A 23,242-nucleotide genomic window follows, 5' to 3' on the forward strand; every position below is an offset into this window, starting at 1 on the left:
TTTTTAATTGAGGTATAATTGGCATATAATGTTATATTAGTTTCAGGTGTACAACATAATGATTTGATGTTTGTATATAACGAAGTCTAGTTACCATCCATCACCATACGTAGTTACTTTTTTTTTTTTTTTTTTAATTAGAACTTTAAAGATCGGGACGCCTGGGTGGCTCCGTTGTTTAAGCATCTGCCTTTAGATCAGGTCATGATCTCTGGGTCCTGGGATCAAGCCCTGCATCTGGCTTCCTGATCAGCAGGGAGTCTGCTTCTCTCTCTCCCTCCCTCTGCCTCTCCCCACTGCTTGTTCTCTCTTTCTCTCTCAAATAAATAAAATCTTTTTTTTAAAAGAGGAACTTTTAAGATCTACTGTCTTAGCAACTTTCAAATATACAGTACAGTGTTATTAACTATAGTCATTGAATGCGGTTATTTCTTACAGACAGGTGATTTATTTCTTTACTGAATGCTGGGATTTGGTTTCAGAGAGCACCCTTTTCTATTTACCTGGGTATGTAGGCTATGATTTGTAATGTCTGGCTACGCTATCAGTTAATCATTTAGTCATTTTTTGAGTGTTTAAAAAAGTATAGGAAACTGTTTCTTCCACCAAGGTGCTTGTTCACAACTCTGCAAAGCCCAAACCAGAAGTCTCCAAACTTTTTTGACTGTATGCTCCTATGGACAAAACCACTTAGAATAAGCACCCCTGTTATACATATTTTTCTTCATTTAAAAGTTTTATGTATGTGCTGCTGTGTATGTTGTATAGATCATAAAATATGTAACATTAGAAATTATTTAAGAGTGAAATGAACAACACGTATAAATAGACGTTTTTATGTAGACTTACCTTATTCCAGTGGAACATCGTGCAGACCACTGGTGTAGACAGAAAAAAGTGCTCAGGCTGCTTGGGAGGGAGAAATCACCCCTAAGGCTTCTCAATGGACTGGGAGTTACGTGCGAGACAGAACCAGTACGTCATGGCAGGGCGTGGGGCAAGTTGGTACCATCAGTTTGGTGCAAGCAACAGGGAGCCATGAGATAGAAATGTGTTTGCCAAACATGAGTGGACAGGTGTGGACTGGGATCGAGGACAGGGCAGGGGTTATGGGTAGAGAGAAAGTGAGCTAACAGTTAAAGTCCCGTTCCCACAGAGAAACCGCGAGGTGAGAAGGGCACATGGGAGGGTGGTGGCAGTTAGGGGGAGAAACTAGTGAAAGTTTGGGAACTTCCCTGTGGCTAGCAACTTTCTTGTAATGATTGGAGCAGAGGAGGAAGTGAGTCTTGAAGGCTGCTGGAGAACAGTGGTTTGTAGTAGGGGAAGCCCAGGACACGGGGAGGCAAAGGGGAAGAACTGGCCACATCCCAAAGCCTTATTGTGCCCAGTTCCTCTTCAGCTTTCTTAGGACTAAGACAGTGTTTTTCAGGAAGTGGTTTATTTACCCCCCACCCCCTCTTCTTTTAGACTAAATAACGGAAACCAGCACTCACATCCCGGGTCAGGGCTAATTTTCCAGGATGCAGGAAATACTTTCCTCTCTCTGTTATTTACTTTCAGACTTTGTTCTCCTTAACTCTCCTGTTGGAGGAAAGAGACGAGGAGCTACTGGCTAAGCAGTTGCCATGAACCTGATGGATCTTGAGGTTTCTAGAGATCAATCTGGCATAAGAAATAAAGAGGCAGCCACATGGCTCTCTCCGAGAGGCAGAATTTCTTCTGGACAGGATAGAGCTTTAATTGAATCCAAATCACATCTCATCCTATGAATGCTGGAGAGCAGTACATTTTTAACTAGGAAGGGCATCAATTATTTACTAGCCATGATACTAATTTATCCTGAGTGTGTGTCTTCGAGCTGGCTCTCCATGCCTGCGTGGCCACTGGTGTGATACCATTGTGTTCCTGTACTTAACCGAGAGCTCGGAAGATGGTCTAGCTTTGTGTTTTCCTGAAGCTGTTATTTTTTAAAGTGTGCTAAAATCTTTACTCAGTGATAACCATAACCTCCTGAAAAGAGGAGGGGAAAGTGGGGAATCGTGCTGCCGTGGCTCAGTTTTTTGCTCTAACATCTGAGGGTCCTTTGGGAGGTGCCCTCTGGGAGAACCGTTCACTCAACACGGTGCTTTGGGAAATAGAGTGGGGTTTGTCCGGTTGCACTTTGATGCTGCTGCCTTATCTGTTATTTGGCACTGTTATATTCCAGGATGAATCTCCAGAGCTCCCAGTTACAGATACCTGAGACTTGGAATGTTTGCCTTTGAATGTAGAAAATGTAGGCAGGTTCTGGGGTCCCATGCATTGTCTTCCCTCATCATCATACTAGTGGCCTGTGTGGACAAAGTGTTGCTTAGGTCCTGACGCTATTCTAAGCACTTTATTTATTTATTTATTTTTTAAAGACTTTATGGGGGTGTGATTCTGGTACATGATAAATTCTTAGTATGCATTAGCCACCAGCATGGCCACCATCACCACCATCCTCTTCATCTTCGTGTCATCTATGAAGAGAATCATACGAGATGCTTCAAACCCCTGGCGGAGGCAATCTCCAATGATAATTTGCTTTAGATGTCAAAGAATGGTTGAGCTCTGCCTCCCTTTCCTTGAAAATATAATGGCAGGGAAGGAGGAACAATTGGAAATGGTGAGTCTTTTTCCAAACTGAAAGTCAGGCTATTTGCAGAGGGAGATGGAATATCTCTCCCTGTGCTCTTCTCACTTCCCTTCCTTGCTGCCCCCCCACCCCACCCCACCTGTTGAGGGCCGGGGTGAGGGCCAGCATACTGGAGGAGAGGGTGGTGGGTATGGCAGGAAGAGAAGTACCCACCAAACACATGTGCAGGATCCCCACAGCATGTAATTAAGGCCTGCAGCCCTTGTCAGCTAGAAGCTCTACTCATGGTGTGAGAGGCAGAGAGCCTTGTCACTGTCTCTAGAATTATTTGTGTAATTCAGCAGCTGTTTCCCTCAGATGCTTACCACACGGGGTTGGGTTATAAAGACGTACGAGTAGAATCACCGAGGTTCAGACACTTGTGTTCACTGTTCAGCTGAGAGCCACTTAGGCTGTTCTTGTACAAATGCATTAGATTATGGTTAAGCAGCTTATGGACATAAAAACACATTAGAACTTTACAGCACTCTATAAATTATAGTTTTTGCCGCATTCACAGCCACAATGCTAGGTAATTACATTCATTAATCTACTACTAAGAGCACATAAAGTTGCCTCCCAAACGGTACTGTATGTGTCGGTGCTCAGCTGGGAAGGAGAGCTCACCCCCCTTCTTTTTTCCATCTCCCCCTGTTCCATTAAGCCTTGTGCAGGAAGGTTTTGGATGGCACATTGAGGGATTCCCTAATAGAGTCCAAGAAACCCATTTCTTTCAAGGTTAGGCTCCGGCAGGAAGCATGGTAGGTAATCTTTTCATGTTGAACTATATCTAGTTAGTATTTTGTATGCATTTGTTTTCTCTTTGGAAATGGACAGATGTCTCATTTGGAAAACCAGCAGGGGTAAAGTAGTTGAAAAGAGATTTATGATGTCATCAGTGGCAAATGCTTTTTCAGGCCTTCTTTTTGCCTGTCTGTAGGAATGATTTACGTGGTGGATCTTTTAAATTTTGGATGTATCATGAGTGCAAGGGTGGTCAGGTCAATTTGCAGTAATAAAATAACTAACCCTAGTCTATTCCAGAAATTATATTAGCTTATTCAATCCTAATGGCCACTTTGTAAGTTAGGTGCCATAATTAGCTCCCATTTTATAGAAATGAGAACACTGAGGCTTCACAGGGTGTTGTGGTAATTAAAAGAAGGATTATAAATACAATATGCAGTACATTACTTGGTACACTGGAAGATGCTCCGCAAACACAATCTTGAGGATAGATAGAGAACAGATCCCACCATTAATCCTCCAGTGCCAAATACAATCTTTTATAATGACTAACAGTTTCCCTTTATAATGACTAAGAACATGACTGTATTAGTCAGGAAGAGGAATTCTTCACTTATCATTTATTTTCTGTCTGCTGTGTGCTGGGAAATAACCAGGCGCTTTCCACAGATTTCATGAAACCTCCTTACTTTATCCCTGTATTCCACGAGTGGAAATGAAGGCTTAAAATGGCTGGGAGGTTAGCTCAAGGTCAAAGCCACAGAGCAGCAACACCGCTGCTCATACCCAGATCTAACTGCCATTGGAGCACCTGCTTGTGTCAGGGCTGATGGAGCAAAGACACAAAGGAGGAAGTGGGGAACGAATGAAGAGTATGGACAGCAGCGAAGTACTGTCGTTCTCCTGGAATCAAGTTTCTGTTGTGGGAAATAATTGTAAGAACTGATAGGATCTCTCTCAATAAAGGAGTCTGAGGGCACCTGAGTGGCTCAGTCAGCTAAGTGTCTGACTCTTGATTTCAGCTCAGGTCTTGATCTCAGGGTCGTGAATTTAAACCCCACGTTGGGTTCCACACTTCAAAAAAAAAAAAAAAAGTCTGAACGTAGGAAGGTTTGGCTCTGTGTCCTGAATTCATAACAGCCTTAGCTTTTAGGGATGGGGCTCAGAGTCCCTTTTTCAGCAGGCAGGATGGTGTTCTTGTTCCCTGAGGAACTGAGAAGGATTTGGGACTGCCCAGAGCACTGTTTGTAGGGTTGGGTAACTGCTGAGAAGGAAAGGGGCTGCTCTGGTGTAAATCCATTTGCTGGCAAGGGGATGACAGAATTGCAGGGCATATCAGCCTCAGCATGTTGTGTCCAACCCAGCTCTCCCCGCTTTTACAAAAGAGCTGCCATATTGGATTACTGCTGAAATCACCACGGCCTGCTGCTTGCTCATCGGGGCAGGGCTGGGGCCATCTGTGGGACGAAGTATACTCAGAATATGATAAAAACTGGACGGGAAAAGAAGTCTCCCTCAGAAATGCTGTCATCTAAGGTATAGCTTAAATGACAGGCTTGGTTTTTGGCCCATACCTGATTTTCCTACCAGCCCATCTGCTCATGCGCACACCCTCCCAAGCTCACACAGCAGGCCTGGCCTTTATCGTATCAGGTCCTGCAGAGCTGCTCTCTCTCACTGTGGTATCGATGTCAGTTTTAACAGCCCTTATGTATATTGACTCCTCCACTGATGACGAGTGTATATGCCGTGGCCAGTTTGTTGAACCGGTGCTCACCTTTCATGGGCTGTGATGGGGATTTCACCCTTAGGAATGTAATTTGCTGAGCTTGTGGTGGCATCAAGAAATCCTCCCGGGATGAGGAAGGGTTGATTTTCCTGCAATCAGATGACATTTTCCAGCCCCCTTTCCTCATGGGACCACGGGCCAGTGTCACACCACATGCTTCTGTGTGAGAGAGAAGGAAATTGTTGAAAGTGTGTCATCTGCAGACAGATCCGTAGTTATGTGCCGATGGGCCACGTACAGGCTTGTGTTAGGGATGGAGGGACGGGATATGCACTTAGTGACTCAAAACGCTGTGGAGTGAACTGCGGACAGCTCTTCACAGATAAATTAAAATGCTGCTGCTTAAAAATGGGAGAACATGTTCAGGAGGGACTCTCAGTGCTTTCAGCAAATCTCTGTGGCTTATGTTTTTATATAGCAGTCGTCTTCTCAAATCAGACATCCCTATTGCTTATTAGGTAAACACAGAAAGCCTAGATTATGAGTTAAAGGTATCGACAGCATTTCAAGTGCTATCAGAGAACATTTAATTCAGTTTAATTTTGTGATAAATCTCATGTTTAATCCTCTGGTTACTCTGTAATCATGTCTCTATTGATCTTTTCTGAATGACTGCCTGCAGTTTAATAAACTTTGCCATTAACCCAGAGCTTCTAAAGGAAGAGATTGATTCCATTATCAAATCTGATAGACCCAATAAGTACCTAAACATCACTAATCTATCTATAGGAAGCTTTGTTAGGGCGACAAGCCTGTGGCTTGTTTGAGAAGCTGGGTAAACATCTGGACCTCTTTGCATGACAGAGTTGCCTCAGAATTAGCATCTGATTCCCTTATGCAAATGGGCACCACCTTTCATCTGTCAGGTCAGTACAGTAGCCAACAGAAAGGACAGCCTCTTTTCTTCCTTCAGCTGTAATTGTAGGGTCTAATTTATTCTCATTGCAGAAATAGCTTGAGGAGTTTATTTAGTCTGTGTCTCAGGTCAGTGGGTACATCTAATGCACTTTTCTATGCTCTCTGCAAACCCGCAGGATTGTTCTGTTTATTTTTACCCATATGATGCTAAAGCAAAGAAAATCTTTTTGGATAAAACCCGAAATGGAAGACTAGGGGTGATGAGGAAGAGAGTGTGCAGATTCATAGGTTGAGCTGTGTGAACAAGCTCCAAGACTCGGCGAAATTTTCCATGCAACCCGTATATGTGTCTTATTTAGTGACAGAGTGTTTGCAGTAGGCGCTAAACAGGAATTTCTACATTTCACACCTGTGGGTATTTATAGCTGTTATCATTATCCACTAATACTTATTTACCCACACAGGCAGAACATGTAGGATTCAGGGTCTGGAACGTTTGTGTAGCTTTGTATTTTTTAAGGTCAGAAAGGCCTCATTCTCTGCCACTTTTCACCCCTGAAATAAAATGGTGAAGATTGTCAGTTTTAGAGAAAAAGCCAAGGCTTTTATTTCTGTAAAGATTTTTATTGCTGATTTGAATCCTTTCTGAAAAAGTTCAGATATTTGACATAAGAGGTGTATAGCCTTTCCCTAATTATGCTTTGGAGGGGACGTGGAGGTGAGGAGACTTTTATAATGAGATCATACTAAGCCATAATATAAAATTTTCTTCAAACAAAAGGTCATAACCCAGACACAAAATAAGGTTATAATGACTTGGTGTTAGGGCATGAGAGTAGCTTTACCAATCCTCAGCTTCCTCCTTCAGAAAGTGAAAATATGGTGTGGAAGAGAAACTTCCAGTGGATCAATGAGCTCTAAGCTACACTGGTTGAACATTTTATATGTGATAAAATAGTCTCCCGGGATAATAACATTAGAGAGGTTGATGGAACCTAAGACATCATCCCATGGAGGACCCTAAATTTATATATGTTGAAGTAGATTGGTTTCTGCCCTTTCAATTAAAATTAGTTTGAGAAAGGGCGTAACGATGATTCCTGGAGTACGAGAAGGTCGACGTGCGTGTGTCCGTGTTGGATCTCTGCATCACCACTCTGTAAACGAAGGAATGCCTATTCATCTCCAGTGGGGAGTTGACTGCAGTTGCTGGGAAGATGGGAGAAAGTTAGAGAATTATTACTCAAGTAATAATTATTTCATAGTTCTCTAGAAATCTATCTGAATCACTTGAAAACTTGAGCCATAAAGGGACTCTCATCCATGTACCCTTCCCAATATGCTGTACGACACTGTATTTGTATTCAGAACCACATAACATGAATTTTGCCAGAAGTCGCTTTTCCTGTCACCGAATAATCCTAAACATTAAATTACCTTTCATAAAATTGTTTCCTGTCTGCTGAGTGGACAGAATGTGCCACCCCTGCTTCTAAAACGGCACAGCCCCAACTAAAGCAAATACCAAGGTGTTCCCTGCTGCCATTAATGCAGCTTTGACGTTTTGTTTTGTTTTGTTTAGATTTGACTTCTTAGGAGCGAGAGCTGGAAGGACCTATTAGTGGTCTCTCCTTTCGTCCCCCTTTAAAAGATTCTGATGTCACATCAAGAGTTTGTTTTTTCTCTTCTGGGGAAGATGACGGGAAAGCTCGAGGATCAGAACTGGTAAAGCATGGCGGAGAGGAATGGAGGACCCTTCCATGACTCAGAATCCCAGTCTTTATTTCTCTGTTTCTCCTGTGGTTAATTTCATTTCACTCTGCTGGAAAAGTGAGATGAATGGATACATTGCATCTTTTCCTAAGTAAATGAAAGATCCTCGTAGGGCCAGATATCCATCCATACCACAAGTTGGATTTCTGGTGCATATATCGTCTCCTCTGCTTTGCCCTTTATGATGGTAATGCAAGCCCAGAGAAGGTCAGTTCCCACGTGAAAGCTGGAATACCTGTCCTTCGCAGGACTCCTCCAGGCCCGGGAAGTAACCGTTCAACACTTACAGCCGACGGTCACTACTACAGTATCAGTAAGCTAATTGCTGCGTATTTCTAGACACAGTGGTCATTTAAAATGAAGATGTGGTAGTATGTGAATACCTGGGGGAGAGAAGTTAGGAACATGTTGAGGTAAGAAGAGCAAAGTCTGTGCCTTTTTACTAATTTGAATCTAATATCTGGGTAAGAAGAGGTTTTCACTGGCCAGTCAGGCTCCTTGTCTGGAATATCTGGATAATGGTGTCAACCACTTGATCTTTCTGAGAGCAGGAGGTATTAAGACCTGGTAAATGGTCATTTGACCTTCATATGAAGCCACAAAGCAAGACGTGACATTTTGCCAGTCAGCCCCCTTTATTGTTTTGTCTTCTCTTGGACTTAATAAGGTGATCTGTATTGTTGGAGGCATCTGCTCAGCCCCTTTTTAGTGTACAGGGGAGTGGTGATGGTCTCACCATGATGTGCTGAGGGGATATCATTCGATAGTAAGTTTGGAAGTTTTTGGGTGATGATCTGAGAAAGGAGAAGAGGCATAGTACGATTCATAGCCTGGTGGGACAGCCTCTAGAGTGAGAGAAACATCCATGGTGTCCTCATTTCTCCACTTCATTGTTCAGAACCCACCTACTATGTGCCACGTGTTATATTCTCTTCAGGGAGTTCAGGGATGACGAGGGAGTCCTAGCCTTCATCCATCCCTGTGTAGCTAACCCTGAGTATTGCAAGGAGGCCCGATTACTGATTATTTTGCCACGTGAACATTAATGAACCCTTTCCTCATTTTGTGCATAGAATGTCTAGTAAAAAAATGAGTAATGGCTAATTAGAAGGGCTATCATTAGAATTACACATCCTCTCATATGTGTGTGTGACCACAGTGGATCAGGTTGGAGTGGATCAAAAAGCAACAGAAATTTGTGTGCCTCTTCGGAGTAGCAGACCAGACTCCGGCCCTTGGAAAGGTCTGAGGATTGTGTGGCAGGCGCACTTTCTCTACTGGCTTCCATTATGCTTTTCTCTGTTGTGTGGTTCCCTTCCCCTTTTGGGGCTCACTCTTTGTGTACATTATCGCCCTTAAGCCTTCTCTGATGAGATTTTCTGCCTGAGTCATGCTGTGCTCAGCTTTTAGAATGTTGCTGTTATGGGGGAGTTAAAAAAATTTTTTTTAAGGTTTCCTTTTCGTCATGCTGTATTTCTCAGATTATCTGGAGGGACTGTAATCCAATTTTAGGAATCCTTCAGGGCTAAGAGCCTAAACTGTTTTAAGCAATAGCATCTAGTTGCCAGGGACTCAACCACTTTGAGAGTGTTAAGGTCTAACAGCAGCCAACTCTCAATTATCTATGGGAATGAGAGGCTGCTGGGACGTTTTCAATTCACAGAGTGTGCAAAAATCTCACTTAAGCTGGTGGTTGTGATCTCATCCCATAACTGAATTTAGGAGAGCTTCTCAAGTGGCTCTTTTTTTTTTTCTTTTCTTTTCTTCTCTCTCTCTCCCTCTTTTTTTTTTTTTTTGACTCCTCACCTCTGACAATGGCACCACACCTTTGACAAGTGTTTTAATTTCCTGAATTTGTCTGTACTTAGTCTCTCTTTTTTAAACCATTTTTCCTCTCTCCATGTGGATTCCCTTCTGTCCTGTGCATCATCATGTATTAAATATATTGCAAGAAGCTGCTTTAGTTTTTTTTTTTTTTTTAACAGGTAGGAACAGTAAAAATGTATTTATGTTTTCTTTCTTTGCTTTTTGATTCAAGTGTTCATGAGAGGGGATGTGGCCAAACACCTAACCAGGGCACTTGAAAGAAAGCTACGAAAACTTGACCAAAGGTTAGCCTCCAAATAACTGAGAATTGACTGTTAGAAGTGCAGAAAAAAGCCACACCGTGAGCTCCACCTTGGCACTGAAAATGATGTGAAGTTGGCACTGCTCAGTCTGGCTGACGTTTTAGTGTCCACAGCTGAATTTTCCGCAGTGGAAACTTCATGGCCCTGTCACGGGCTAACACCAGACTTTCCACAGTGTGGCCATCCCTTTGTTTCAGGAATCTGAAAGATGAGTTCCTTTGGATGGATGCTGAATGCCATCCAGGTATTGGTGATGGTGAGGTGCCCGTTGTGCATGATGGCAGGGGTTGCCGTTTCTTTTTTAAACAGCCTTATTGAGGTGTGAACTGCATGGATTGAAAGTATAAGATTTGATAAGTTTTCACATATGTGTACACCCATGAAAACATTGTCATGATCAAGGCAGTGAACAGTTTCACCCCAAATGTTTCCTCATGTCTGTGTATAATCTCTTCCTGCCCCTTGAAGGGAACCACTGATCTACTTCCTATCACTACTGATTTGTTTGTTAGATTTTGTAAATAAATCATACAAAATACTCTTTTGTGACTCATTTCTCTAACTTAGCGTAATTATTTTGAGATTGAGTCAAGTCGTCATGTATCAGGAGGCTATTCTTTTTCATTGCTAGTATTCCATGGAATGGTTCATTCATCTGTTTTTTTTTTTTTTTTTTTTTAAGATTTTATTTATTTATTTGACAGAGAGGGAGACAGCCAGCGAGAGAGGGAACACAAGCAGGGGGAGTGGGAGAGGAAGAAGCAGGCTCCCAGCGGAGGAGCCTGACGTGGGGCTCGATCCCAGGACCCTGGGATCACGCCCTGAGCCGAAGGCAGATGCTTAATGACTGAGCCACCCAGGTGCCCCTTATTCATCTGTTGATGTGTATTTGAGTTGTTTCCAGTTTTAAGCTGTAACAAAGCTGATAGGAACATTCTTACACAGATCTTTTTGTGGAAATGTGCTTTCATTTTTGGGGGGAGAGATACGTAGGCACAGAATGGTTAGATCATATCGTGGGTCTACTTTGAACTTTTAAGGAAATGGCCAAACTGTTTTCCAAAGTGGCAGTACCATTTTTCATTCCCCCCATCAGTGTGTGAACATTCTTCCCCATCCCTGTCTGCAGCTGGTGTGGTGAGACTTTTCCGTGTTAGCCATTCTCCTAGGTAGATGGTGGCATCTCAGTGTGGGTTTAATTTGCATTTCTCTGGTGACTACTGATGTTAAGCATCTTTTCACCTATTACTTGCCACCCATATATCTTCTTTAGTTAACTGTTCAAATCTTTTTTTTTTTTTTTCCACTGTTTAAAACACTGGGTTCGTTGTTTTCTTTTTATGTAGTTTTGAGGGCTTTTAGAAGTATAACCTGGATACAAAACTTTTCTCAGCTATGTACACTTTGCAGATAGTTTTCCATTCTGTGACTTGTCTCTTCATTTTCTTAACAGTGTCTTTTGAAGAGCAGAAATTTTAATTTTTGATGAGGACTAATTTATCACTTTGTTCTTTTATGGATTGTGCTTTTGGCGTCATGTCTAAGAAATCTTTTCTAAACCCAAGGTCACAAATGTTTTCTCCTCTTTTCTTCTAGGAGTTGTATAGTTCTGGGTTCTACGTTTAGGTTTATGATACATTTTTAGTTTTTCTAATTAGACTGAGATACAAATCAAAATTATTTTTCACGTATATATATACACTTTATCAATATTTGTTAAAAAGATGATTTCTTCACAGAATTGCTTTTGTGCTTTTGCTGAACACCAGTTGTCCATGTACATGTGGGTCTGTTTCTCTACTGTGTTTTGTTCCACTGATCTGCTTCTCTGTCTTCATGGCGATACTGGGCTGCAGTTGTAATGCAGTGTGAAAGGCGGCAGAAAGGAGCACCTTTGTGGCTCCTCACTTCACCCACTTTACTGTAACAGCTCATTGATTTGTCTCCTGTACCCCCACTAAACAGCCTGGGGTCAGGGATCCTTTCTTAGGTATTTCTAGCAGGTGGCAGAGTGTCTGGCACATAGTAGTGCCAGCAGTATTTTCAGTTTTGTTTTTCGAAGATGTGAACGTGAGGAATTAATTTTTTTTTTTTTGAATGCTGTAGTGGTTATTTTGTTTGTAAATTCCTACACACAGTCTCCTGTCCTTACTAAAAAGTTTAGGTTCTGAAGGTCCATTCATAAGTCCCATTTGTTCCAAAGTCCAGAATAGGGGCCGGTGTTAATATATCCACAGAGTTAAGTTTTAAAAGAGCTGTGTGTCTTGCTTCTTTCCTTATTTTTCACTTCTTACTATCTCTGTAAACGCTTTCACTTCTGCACTTCAGGGAAGAGATGGAATCAGTGTTGGTGAAACCATTCCAAAATAAGTACAAATGCCATAAAATACACCAACAAAGCACACGACAAGCTCAAATGACCGCACACGGCCATGAATGCCTTTTGATGGAGACGGGCAAAAGTGCTTTTTCTCATTTCTCCTGGCTTCTTTGTTATTTCCCTGCACGTCCCTGAGATCAAGTACCTTACAGAGGTTGTCACTTGCACCCCTCGCTCCCACGTGGATGTCCACAGGGGCACAGGCAGACACCCACGCTGCAGATGCTTTGTAAACGATGGGCTGCTCTCAGATTAGTTGGGTTGAGAAAATCAGATGGAGACTCTGTTTCTGAAACCTATTTCATGCAAGGCAGGCAAATTGTGCCTTCATTTTCTGTTGTCTCTGGCTTCATCTGCAATCAGCAGACGCAGCCCCGCCGCTGAGAGAGTGCTTCATCTGCAGTTCGTTGCTCTCCCCTGGTCTGCACGGCACTGAACCATCTCATTTTGAAATTCAGGAGTGGCAGAGGAAGCCTTTGGTGAGAGATGATAATTTGCGAGAAAGGGAAGTCAAGAGCAAGATCACCTATTTTGAAGAAGCCTGGGTGTTAAAGGAAATAGTCCGTCTTGGAGCCTCTCCGCATGTGTGCTGCTGTGACCCTGCTCTCCATCACCAGTGACCTAAAAATCACATAATTTCAACTATTCATGAAACCTCTTCCCATCTGTTATGCATGGCTTGTGCACTTACCCCCTCTATTGCCAGCAAATGTGTCTAAATCTTTTTACTTCACAGCCAGCCTTCTGTTGTTGGCGGGCTGGCTTTCTTGCTTTCTTGGTTGCTTCCCTGATTGTCAAATGAATGCCTTAAAACATTTTTCCCCCCAGATCTCTTCCTTATTCTTCTGCCCTCCCTGCTTTCCCCCCCAGTGCGTGTTTGCTAAATGCTTCCTTTGCCAAGTATGGGGCACAGTCACCTTATTTTCAAAAAGCACTGCAGGTAATTCTGATGGACATTAATTTTCTCTGGGAACCACTAGCACTTATCATGGTAGACAAATGAATTAGCTGGCCTTTGAAAACCGTCTTTCATTGATTATAAAAAATTATTTCGTAAACCACACAATTTCCTCCCCATATTATGGCAGTGCTCTGTAGACCACCCAAGTTTGTTTAAGGAAATTCTTAAATTAGTTGGTAGCTGTTGGTTGGTGGATAGATAAATGCACACATACCTGTGTGTGTAATCACGTGCACAACTCTCTAGAGTGTTATAAGGTGAGTAATTTATAATCAGTCTTTTTGTCTTTGATTCTTTTTGCATATAGTTCTTGTCATTTTCCCTCTAAGACAGTCAATGAGAAGTTCAATGATTACTTTATACATTGTAAGCAGCCAGTGAATGTGTACAGAGAGAATGAATAAACAGCAGCCTGGTTTATTCAAGAATTATACTAAAGTGTCCATGCCGCAATTTCAAAATAAAACTGTTATCTTTGAAAGAAAAAAGATAATTTCTAGTCTTTGAGACTATAAGCCTCTTCTATAATAAAAACCTTTTAAGGACCTTGATTTTTTTTCTTACCTCTTAAGTCACCACCTCTCCACACACTTTGATCCTTTCTCTCTTCCTCTCTCCTCTCCACCCAACACCCTCCAGAGTTGAAAATCTCAATATTAATTGGAGCTAAGATGATTGTACGGCTGCTGCTAAGACTTCTGCAGGTCGCTTACAAGCTAATGTCACGGCATGGGGTCCATTTGCTCTGTGTAGCTATTCTGTGGTGCGGTGAGAATGCCTTGATTAATATGCTACATGAAAATAAAATGGATTTGGAAAAAATTATACCATACTCTCATAAATATTAATTCACATTTGTATGGAATTGCACATAATTTTCAATATACTTTGGAGCACCTTCAGTATGAGAGGAGATTTGGTCTCCAAAGAGAATGGCATAATTTTTTTTTAAAGCACAGTTGATACATTATTAAGTATCATTTGTTTATTAATCCGATACTCTGCACGCATATATAATATGCCGGGCAGTAGGTGGGTTGTATGACAAAGAGAGGAGTTCTTTTTTTTTTTTTTTTTTTACTCTGTGGAGTTTATATATTACTCTTAAAAGAAGTAGTACAATTAATCATAGTATACAGAAGCGGTCCACAATGGGACCACCTGGCTGCTTCTGCTAGCCTTGCCATCATTCCTGAGCGTCCTTTTGTGAGAGCTATTTTGGTTGTGCATGATGTTAAACACAGAATAGTCTGAGCTGAGCAATGTCTAACGTAGCTGACTGTGGTGGTGGACACTGGACAGAGGAATAAATATGATGGACATTTATTGAACATTTACCATGTGTTAGGCGTAGTGTACAAGGTTCTGAGACTGGAATCAGTGGCCTTGTGCACTCACTTCGATCTCCGCTTGTCCCCGAAATACTTGCCACCGCACATCCTCCTTGCCTCAGGAGAGCTGCCTCTCCAGCGGCAGAGGGTAAATCATCTGCCTTGATAGCAGCTAGAAGTTAGACCAGGAGCCACTCATTTGCCTGATGAGATTGTTATTTTGGATATCTTCTTGCTCCAGGGATAAGGCCTTTCGCCTCTTCTGGGGTTTTTGCTGTTTGCTGTGATCCTTGTTTCTGCAGTGCCTGCGAGGTCCCTTGGTTTCCAGTTTTCTACTTTGCTTCACTCTGTATTGGTGCCAGCCTGGGGAACTATCAAATCACTATTGTGGCTTAAAAGTTTGGGTACTTTAACTAGTTGCCTCGTTTATTTATTTATCTATCTACATACACACTACCTGTTATTTGCCTGACTCTGTATGTGAAGCATTGGGGTTACTGAGATGAACAATAACTTAGTCTGTGCCCTGATTCTTTTAAGGCTCATGCTGCCAGCTGCCTCAGGGCCTTGGCACAAGCTGTTCTCTGCTCAGACTTTCAGAACTAGGTCAAATGGCAGTTATCTCCTCAGCACCAGCCTACTCCTCTGGACTAGACCATTTCCCCCAATTTTAGCACCCTTTGCCTTTCCTTTAGAGCAGATAGTCCAGTTTGCAATGTTATATTTATGTGATTTGATTAATATTTGTCCCTAAATCTTAAGTTCCACGAGGTGGGGATTTTTTCCCCACACGATTATTTTGCCCGGCACCTATAGGACAGTGCTGAGTTTGTACTTGGTATATACTGGCTGCACAGAAGATACTTGTATAAGTGAAGGCTTGAGAACAACGCTTTGCATTGTAAGAGAGGTCTTTCTAAGTGGACAGCCCTGCTAAGAGTCCTTTAACTAGAAAAGAGAGGGGTGTGGAAGGTAGGGCTTTGAGGCCAAGGCAAAACAGATGTAAATGTCTTAAGGTCCCAAACTAATGGCAATGACTGATTTGGGGGTAAGACCTCAAGGAGCCGCATGTATGTCAAGTGGGTAGTGCTGGATATTGGGAGGCGATAGGATAGAGAACTACTTTGGAACTACTGGCTATCAAGGAGGAGCGGGGAAGAGGAGAGGGAGGATGGTAGAGAGAAAGAGAGAGAGGGTATTTTAAGGAGAAAATGGGTAAAAAAGGGAAAATTTTCTTTTAGTTTTTATTGTTTGTTTTCATGTGCATTCATTTAGGATCACAGAAACAAAATTTATTTATACGGGGGCGAGGCTCTCTGAAGGAGCATTTTCAGTGTCCAGGGGATCATATCCACTCATTTACAAATGACTGAGTGCCAAATCTTTTTAATTTCGGTGCTTCATGTGTACATTTCTCAGGGTTCAAAAGACACGCACGCATATCCTACCAGCGGTGTACTTCAGGTCTCCTAATGAATGATGTCTGTGTCAGGCTTTGGACCCAGGTCCTTTGGTATTTCTGTAGGTGCTGAGCTGCCTGCAGGCACAGAACTCGCTGGATCTTGTGGCCTGAAATGCCTGCCTGTAGTCTCTGCAGCTGCTGCTTCCTATTCCAGGACGTCCATTACATTTCTCCTGCCCTTCCCCCCACACCCCCCCCCCCAGCCACACACAAAGCAATAAATGAAAAGTTGCTGTAGATCTTGGTGATAATATTGTTGTTACATTTTGCAAAGAACTGGGAATTAAGGATGCTCAGAGGAACTTGTGGTAAAAATATATAATGCATTAAGGAAACATTTTAATCATATGAATTGATAGTTTCTTGCTGGCTCACGTCCACCTGGCCCTGGTATGTTCAGGCTTTTGCCTCTTTTTTTTTTTTTTTTTTTTTTTTTTAAATCATGCATGCACTTAGTACTCCTTTTCTGGAACATAATTGATGTACCAACTTGGAAAGTCAGTGTATTGAGCCTCCTTGGGGAATGTCATTTTGTGCCGCTGGACCTAGCAGAGAATCAAATTGAAAGCCACTAAGCAGTGAAATCACTTTTAATGGACAGATGCTTTGTGCTTTGTTGACTTTTCTGCCCAGCAAGAATAGAAAGGATATTTTTGTGGTAACATTAGGGATTCAGAAAAATTGAGAACCATGTTTCTTAGTTTTAGGTATTCTCCTACCCCGCCCTTCCTGCTTTCCCTTCTCCCTTCTTGTAACCCCATTTAGCCTGTATTTTGGGTGTGACCCCGGACACCTATATAACCATCACTTCCCTCTCCTTCTCTTCTTTTCTATAGAAAGATGTAGCACTTAAGCCTCAGGAACGTGTGGAGAAACGCCAGACCCCTCTGACCAAGAAGAAACGAGAAGCACTTACCAACGGCCTGTCCTTTCATTCCAAGAAGAGCAGACTCAGCCACCCACACCACTACAGCTCAGATCGAGAAAATGACCGCAATCTCTGCCAGCACCTCGGAAAGAGAAAGAAAATGCCGAAGGGACTCAGGCAGGTGAGGAAGCGTGGGTTTGTCCTTCTCTGTGGCTGCGAAATCCCTTCCTCAGGTGCCTGCCTCTCCGTGGTTCTTCCTGCAGGTGGAGAAGACCTCCTTGGTGGGCTGCTGGAGGGTCGCCCTGCAGAGCTGTGTACTTGCTTCTAACAGAACATACCCAGCCCAACTCAGTCTTGTATTATGATTTGAAACTTCAGTGTCGGTTCCTTTTTATCAGATGTGCTGTGTGTCACAAACCTTGGTGCTGGTGCTGCTGGCGTGTGGGGCCGACTGACTGGACTCTTGATGCAGGTCAGGGTAGACTGGCTTATAGGGCAGAAATCTTCGTCACTGGGAGAAATGGAACGGGCAGGTGTGATCGCGTTCACTGTGGATCTCAGGGTTCTGAGGTGCTAAAAATGGTTGTCTGCAAGCAGGTGGTGCCTTGCATAAGATTTATATTTATATTTCACCAGTGGTGAAGAAATGAATTTGCCTTTCAGTTCTTCGTTGTTCTCTGTAGTCAGTAATTCAAGACTGTCTTTGCGATCTGCTGATTGTATGAAAGTCTGGTAGTAGGGCTTACTGGTCTGTTAATAATTAGGTTTCAGTGATCCACAAGAAAATACAGCTCTTGGCATTTGGGAGCCTTTCTGCCTGTGGAAATCCCCACATGAGATAGATTAATAATGAGAAACGAAGCTGTTTATAGCAATTTTTTTCTGCTCAAATCCAGAGGCTTTAGTGCCTGCTGAGTTACCTGTGTCCTGGGTGTGTTTTGTTTGTTTTTGGCGGGACCACTGGGTGGGAATGACTATCACTTGAAGGAAGCAGAGGAAGAGAGTGTGGTTCACAGAGCAGGTGCTGCTAATTAGAAGTTGAACAGGTAATTTCCAGGTTACAGATGTTGCTGTGCAGAGGGAGAAATCTGGGATCATACAAAACAGTGGTTCCAGAAGTTCACAGATCATTAGTAATCCTATCATGAGCATTATTAAACACAAATTCTGGCCCCTCCTTAGGACCTAATGAACCAGAATCTCTAGGGGCAAGCCACAGAACTCTGTGATCTTAGATTTTCTTTCTTTCTTTCTCTCTTTTCCTCCCTCCCTCCCTTCCTTCCTTCCTTCCTTCCTTGAGAGAGAGAAAGCACAAGCAGGGGGAGCGAGAGAGGGAGAAGCAGGCTCCCTGCTGAGCAGGGAGCCCAATGCGGAACTCGATCCCAGGACCCTGGGATCATGACCTGAGCCGAAGGCAGATGCTTAACTGACTGAGCCACCCAGGCGTCCCATGTGGTCTAAGATTTTCTACTTGATAATGGCCAGGCCAGGTTGGAAATCATTCTTATAAAGCGTCAAAGGTGTATTTGTGGTGATGATTTTTAGTGAAAAAATTGGAAGGACCCAAAACCTCAGTATGAGCTAGCCTCTAATAAGATATGGAGTGTTAGTTCAACATGATGAGTAATGGGGGATATATTCCCAGGAAGGCATCTAGAGTGATGGATGTCAGCATGGATACAGAAGGATCTCAGGGAAGTGTCCCCACATCTGACACACAGGACTGGTTTTCTGAAGGTACTTTTATGTCCTGAAAGGAAATGCCAGATTGGAGTTCTAATAGTAATCATTAACATTTGTCTAATGCATACCATGTTACAGTCATTAACAAGGGAGTTTATATCATCTGTAATTTTCACAGTCATCCTGGGTAGTAGGTAATATGATGTTGACTTTCCAGATGGGGAAACTTGAGGTCAGACAGTTAAAGTGACTTGTCTCAGGCCACTTAGCAATGAGGTACAGAGCCAGGATTTAGACCCCGGTGTCTTTGTATTGCTCTATTTTCCCTGTATATTCTGCCGCCCTTGTTTGAGATAAGGATTGGGCATGAAGAGAAAGAGAACTCCAGGTCATAGGTTGCAGGTGTCTCCAAGTATTTCTAGGAACTATGTGAGTAGTTTGGTCATAGGGGGTGACTTTGGTTATAGATATGACCAATGAAGCATAGAAAGAAACAGGATAAACTACCAGGTGCCTGGTAGCTCTCTGTTCAGAGAGCAGAGAAAGAGCTGGACAGTTTGAAAGCAGCCACATTTGTATGAAGATTTCTTTCTTTTCTTTTTCTTTTCTTCTTTCTTTTCTTTTCTTTCTTTCTTTTTTTAACAAAAAAACCTGTTTCGGGAAAGAGAGTGGAGTGAGGGAGGAAGGGCTAGGTTCTATAAAAGGTGATGTTCCTGTGGTATTTGTGGCTCCCAACCCATGCCTCTCTGCATGAGATCCGTGAGAAAGGTAATTATTACCCATGGAGAGAGGTTGCAGTGTAACCATCATCTCTCCCCCAGGCCCTCCCTCCCAACAGGGTAGGAGGAAGGCTTCCTACCCTTTCAGGCAAGAAACCAATTTAATTCTGAGTCTACACTAAAGTGTGGTTCCTCATCCTTGACTCTCTTACTCCCAGACCTGGTCTGACTTTTCCATTCTCTGTCCTCAAAATTATTCTTTCTACCTTGTCCTCTCGTGATCATAAAGGAAGGCGAGGACTTGTAGGTCTCAAATTCAAGTAGTTTTTGGTCCTAATGGTTAACCTTCTGCTACAAATGGTATTTGAAATCAAAGCTATCCTTAGTTTAGGCAAAATATTTGAAAAGCAATTTTTTTGACTCACTCCTCATGAATCATGGAGAAGGAAAGAATGAGTTGTACCTTTTTGGTGTATGTGAGAGTTTTCAAAACAAGTGGTGTTTTTCTTATCTTCAGTGTTGATGCCAAAATATACTCCCCAAATCAAGTGTTATTTTTCTAGTAGGAAGGGAAGCAGAAGATGATAACTGAAATAAAGCTCTACTACTTTTCATCCGTAGTCTTCCTAGAATCACATGTACTGATTTGAAACCCTGAGCAAATCACTGTCCATTGCTGCCCATCTGGAAAATGAGGGGTTTGGTCTAGGTGATTTCTCGGGCTCCTCTCTCTGAGTTTCAATGGTTCTTTAAATTTATGACCAACACAGAGATTACATAGCGTTTTCAAGCTCTGTGAAGGAAGACTGCTGTAGGCCTAAGCATAATTTTGGTTTGGATTCTGTAATTGATAGTTTCTGTGAAGACATTTAAAGGAGAGAAGTGTGAGGGAAAGGCATGGCTACATGTGTGTTGCCTGGACGAGTGCCATCTGTTGTGTGATCATTGGTAAAAGGGGACACACAAGTGTTGGAGGGCCACAGTGGGTGTTCAGAAGCTTGTGCTAACAGTATTGGGCGTTGCTTTCCAGTCATGCCAGATACCTGAACACATCACAACTACTGTTTCCCTTATCTTTGCTCGTAGGAGACAAAGTAGCTGAATCTGACCAGCTTAGCTGGGAGGGGGCCTTGAGATGAGAGTGTCCTTGAGGAGAATTTCTATTAATGGATTTTTGCTTAGTGCCTCTTATTGAGGGAGGTATAATCGGAAGAACTAGAGGAAAGAGGGCCGTAGGAGGTGAAAATGTAGTCTTTATTTTTGACTCGGTGAGAGTGGATTAGGTTTGCATCTTATTAGGAAATGGTACTTCCTGGGCAGGCACCTTAATACACAGCTTTCCTGTAATTATGGGAAGATGTTACTCCTTCGTGGAGAGGAAATAATATGATTTTTTTTTTTTTTCTGAGAATCCGTTGAAGGCAACTAATCTTTTTACTGTGAGAGTACAATTATATACTTTTATAAGAGAGATGTGTAGTTCTAAAACCAAGTTGCCTTTTCTTTCTTTTGCCTGATGATCAAAAACCTCAGTTCTCCTGGTGTTTTCTCATACTGGGAAAAGAAGGCTTTTAAACTGGCACTTAACCACCCCAGTGGAACTCATTTGTTGGATTATGTTTTTAAGTATAAATATATCCTGACTTAGAAGATGCTGAGCTGGCAGCTGTCTTTTAAAATGGTTGCACTTTTTTATATGGCAAGTTTGAACATTCTCCTTAATTTCCAAAGGGGGTTTTAAAAATGAAGAAAGGAACAAGTTAACTTTTATGAAAGAATGCCTGTCTTTCTGACCCCCCAGGCTTCTTGTATTTGTCTTACACAGAACTATTTGCTCATGCTGTGAGCATTCAGACATGATGTTTAGAAAGTTTTAGCTTGTACTAATAAGGATGTGGTAGGGCCACCCCCCCCCCACCTGTCTCTACTTAGACTCGGGGGTGGGAAACCAAAACAGAGGCTGTGCAGGCCGACCCTGTCAGGAGCCTTATTCTCTAACTGCAAGACTAAGTCTTGGTGCAGCTTCAGAAGGACACAATGACATGACACGCTGCCAAACCTTGGAGCCACCAGAGGACTTCCTCAGAAGCATTTTGGGAAAACTTAACCCTTCCTAGGGCATTGAGTTTTCTTTCATTATGTCTCACTTCTAGACCATGGGAGAAGATTTAAAATTTTACTACTTCATAGTTGAAAAGACAGCCAGAGGGGTTTTAAAAATCGAGAAGGAAGGAGGAAAACTTGAGAGAGTTTAGAGAACTCTCAGATTCGGCTGGGCATAGGTGCTTCTAAACCTCCATGTAGTCCATCAGCCGGTCTTTTCCTCTCTCTAGTAGGAACCGAAGCAGAGGAAATAAGCTTCAGTGAAGTACGAGCGATTCTTAGGCCATATGAACTCTTCCAACAAGCAGATACCAGGATTGGTCATCAAAATCAATCCCAGAGCCTTCCTCCTAACTGAATTTTCATTTCCAAAACTCCATTGATGGGGTGCCTGGGTGGCTCAGTCGTTAAGCGTCTGCCTTCAGCTCAGGGCGTGATCCCGGCGTTCTTGGATCCAGCCCTTTATCGGGCTCCTCCCCTGGGAGCCTGCTTCTTCCTCTCCCACTCCCCCTGCTTGTGTTCCCTCTCTCACTGGCTGTCTCTCTGTCAAATAAATAAATAAAATCTTTAAAAACAAACAAACAAGAAAAACAAACAAAACTCCATTGAGCTAGGGGCTGGATTTCTCCGAGAAAGAGGCAACCTACTGACATTGCTTCGAGGAGGATCCCATTTGAGAGGGAAATAAAGTAGTTTGGGAATATTTCAGGAGCCCAGCAGGTAGACTCCTTGCTTATGAGAATGGCTTTTATGTGGTTTAGAAATCTTTATTCAAGTTGATGTGGGATGAGGACTGCTTGTAAGGAATGGAAATTTGCTCCTCTCCCTGAAAATCTGCTACAGTGGAATCAGACTTGGTGGAGGGTTTGTAGCTGACATTGTGGATACCGAAAATGTATCCTGATGTCTAGGAGGAAGAGGGATTGATCCCAGTGCCAAGTCTTTAAAGTTAGAGCTATTGTTAGAGCTCTTGGGGGTTGTATCTGCCTTGTGTATTGCCATTGCGTGTTGGCCTTATTTGGAATATAAGTGGTTGTATTGGTGGAACAGAAGGGCCCAGGTGACCAAGCCACCAGCTGTGCTTCCAGCCATTCTGCTGAAGCGGTCTATCTGCTCTGGCTCATTCCGGGTGAGAGCATTTACTACCAGAAGCTGATCCTTTATTTCAGTGTGACTGACTCTGGTTGTCTGAGGACTTGTCTGTGACATTGTTGCTAGTAGAAATTAACTTGCAAAGGAGGATTTATAATGGGCAACTTTGATTAAACAGATCCAGTTCAAGCCATATTTCTGAAGACCAGCTAATTAGTTTCCGGTAAAAAAAAAAAAAAAATCTAGGCTGAAGTCACACAGGTATTTATCCAGCTTGACTCTAGAGCCTACAGATTTCTGGAAATCAGAGCAGTTGAAACACTAATGCAATTAGGGATTATACTTTAGTAATGAACAGACACATGAACTTTGCTGGGTGCTCTTTCATAAATACATTTTTTATCATGGTTAAATAACCGAAAGGTACATTGAATTCGTGTCAAGAAATTGACCTGCAGTTAAATCGTTTTTACTTCCTACTTCAGAATTTCAAGTTTAGTGTGTTGGTTGAGATTTCATTTGCTTTTTTCAAAAATTGTGTTTTCACGTGAAGGTTACAAACAAAAATCCTCTATTTTTCCTTCTGATGAATTTAAGTTGTACATCATTTTTTCCCCTTTGCCTAAAACTACAGAAATAGAAATAGAAATAAAACCAGATGATAAAAGAACTGGGAGGAGAAAGATTGGCA

At 42.4% G+C, this 23,242-nt stretch overlaps 1 protein-coding gene across 1 annotated transcript in view; it reads left to right on the forward strand.

Moving 5' to 3' along the window:
- The window catches only part of AUTS2 (activator of transcription and developmental regulator AUTS2), a 1,108,719-nt gene that overhangs the window by 250,897 nt on the left and 834,580 nt on the right, over positions 1–23,242 (forward strand). The window contains exon 2 of the mRNA XM_040634983.1: positions 16,923–17,135. Within this exon, the coding sequence (XP_040490917.1) occupies positions 16,923–17,135 (213 nt within the window). The remainder of the gene's footprint in view (positions 1–16,922; positions 17,136–23,242) is intronic.

The sequence above is a fragment of the Ursus maritimus genome, unplaced genomic scaffold, assembly GCF_017311325.1.
Source record: "Ursus maritimus isolate PB19 unplaced genomic scaffold, ASM1731132v1 scaffold_2, whole genome shotgun sequence".
Lineage (NCBI taxonomy): Eukaryota > Metazoa > Chordata > Mammalia > Carnivora > Ursidae > Ursus > Ursus maritimus.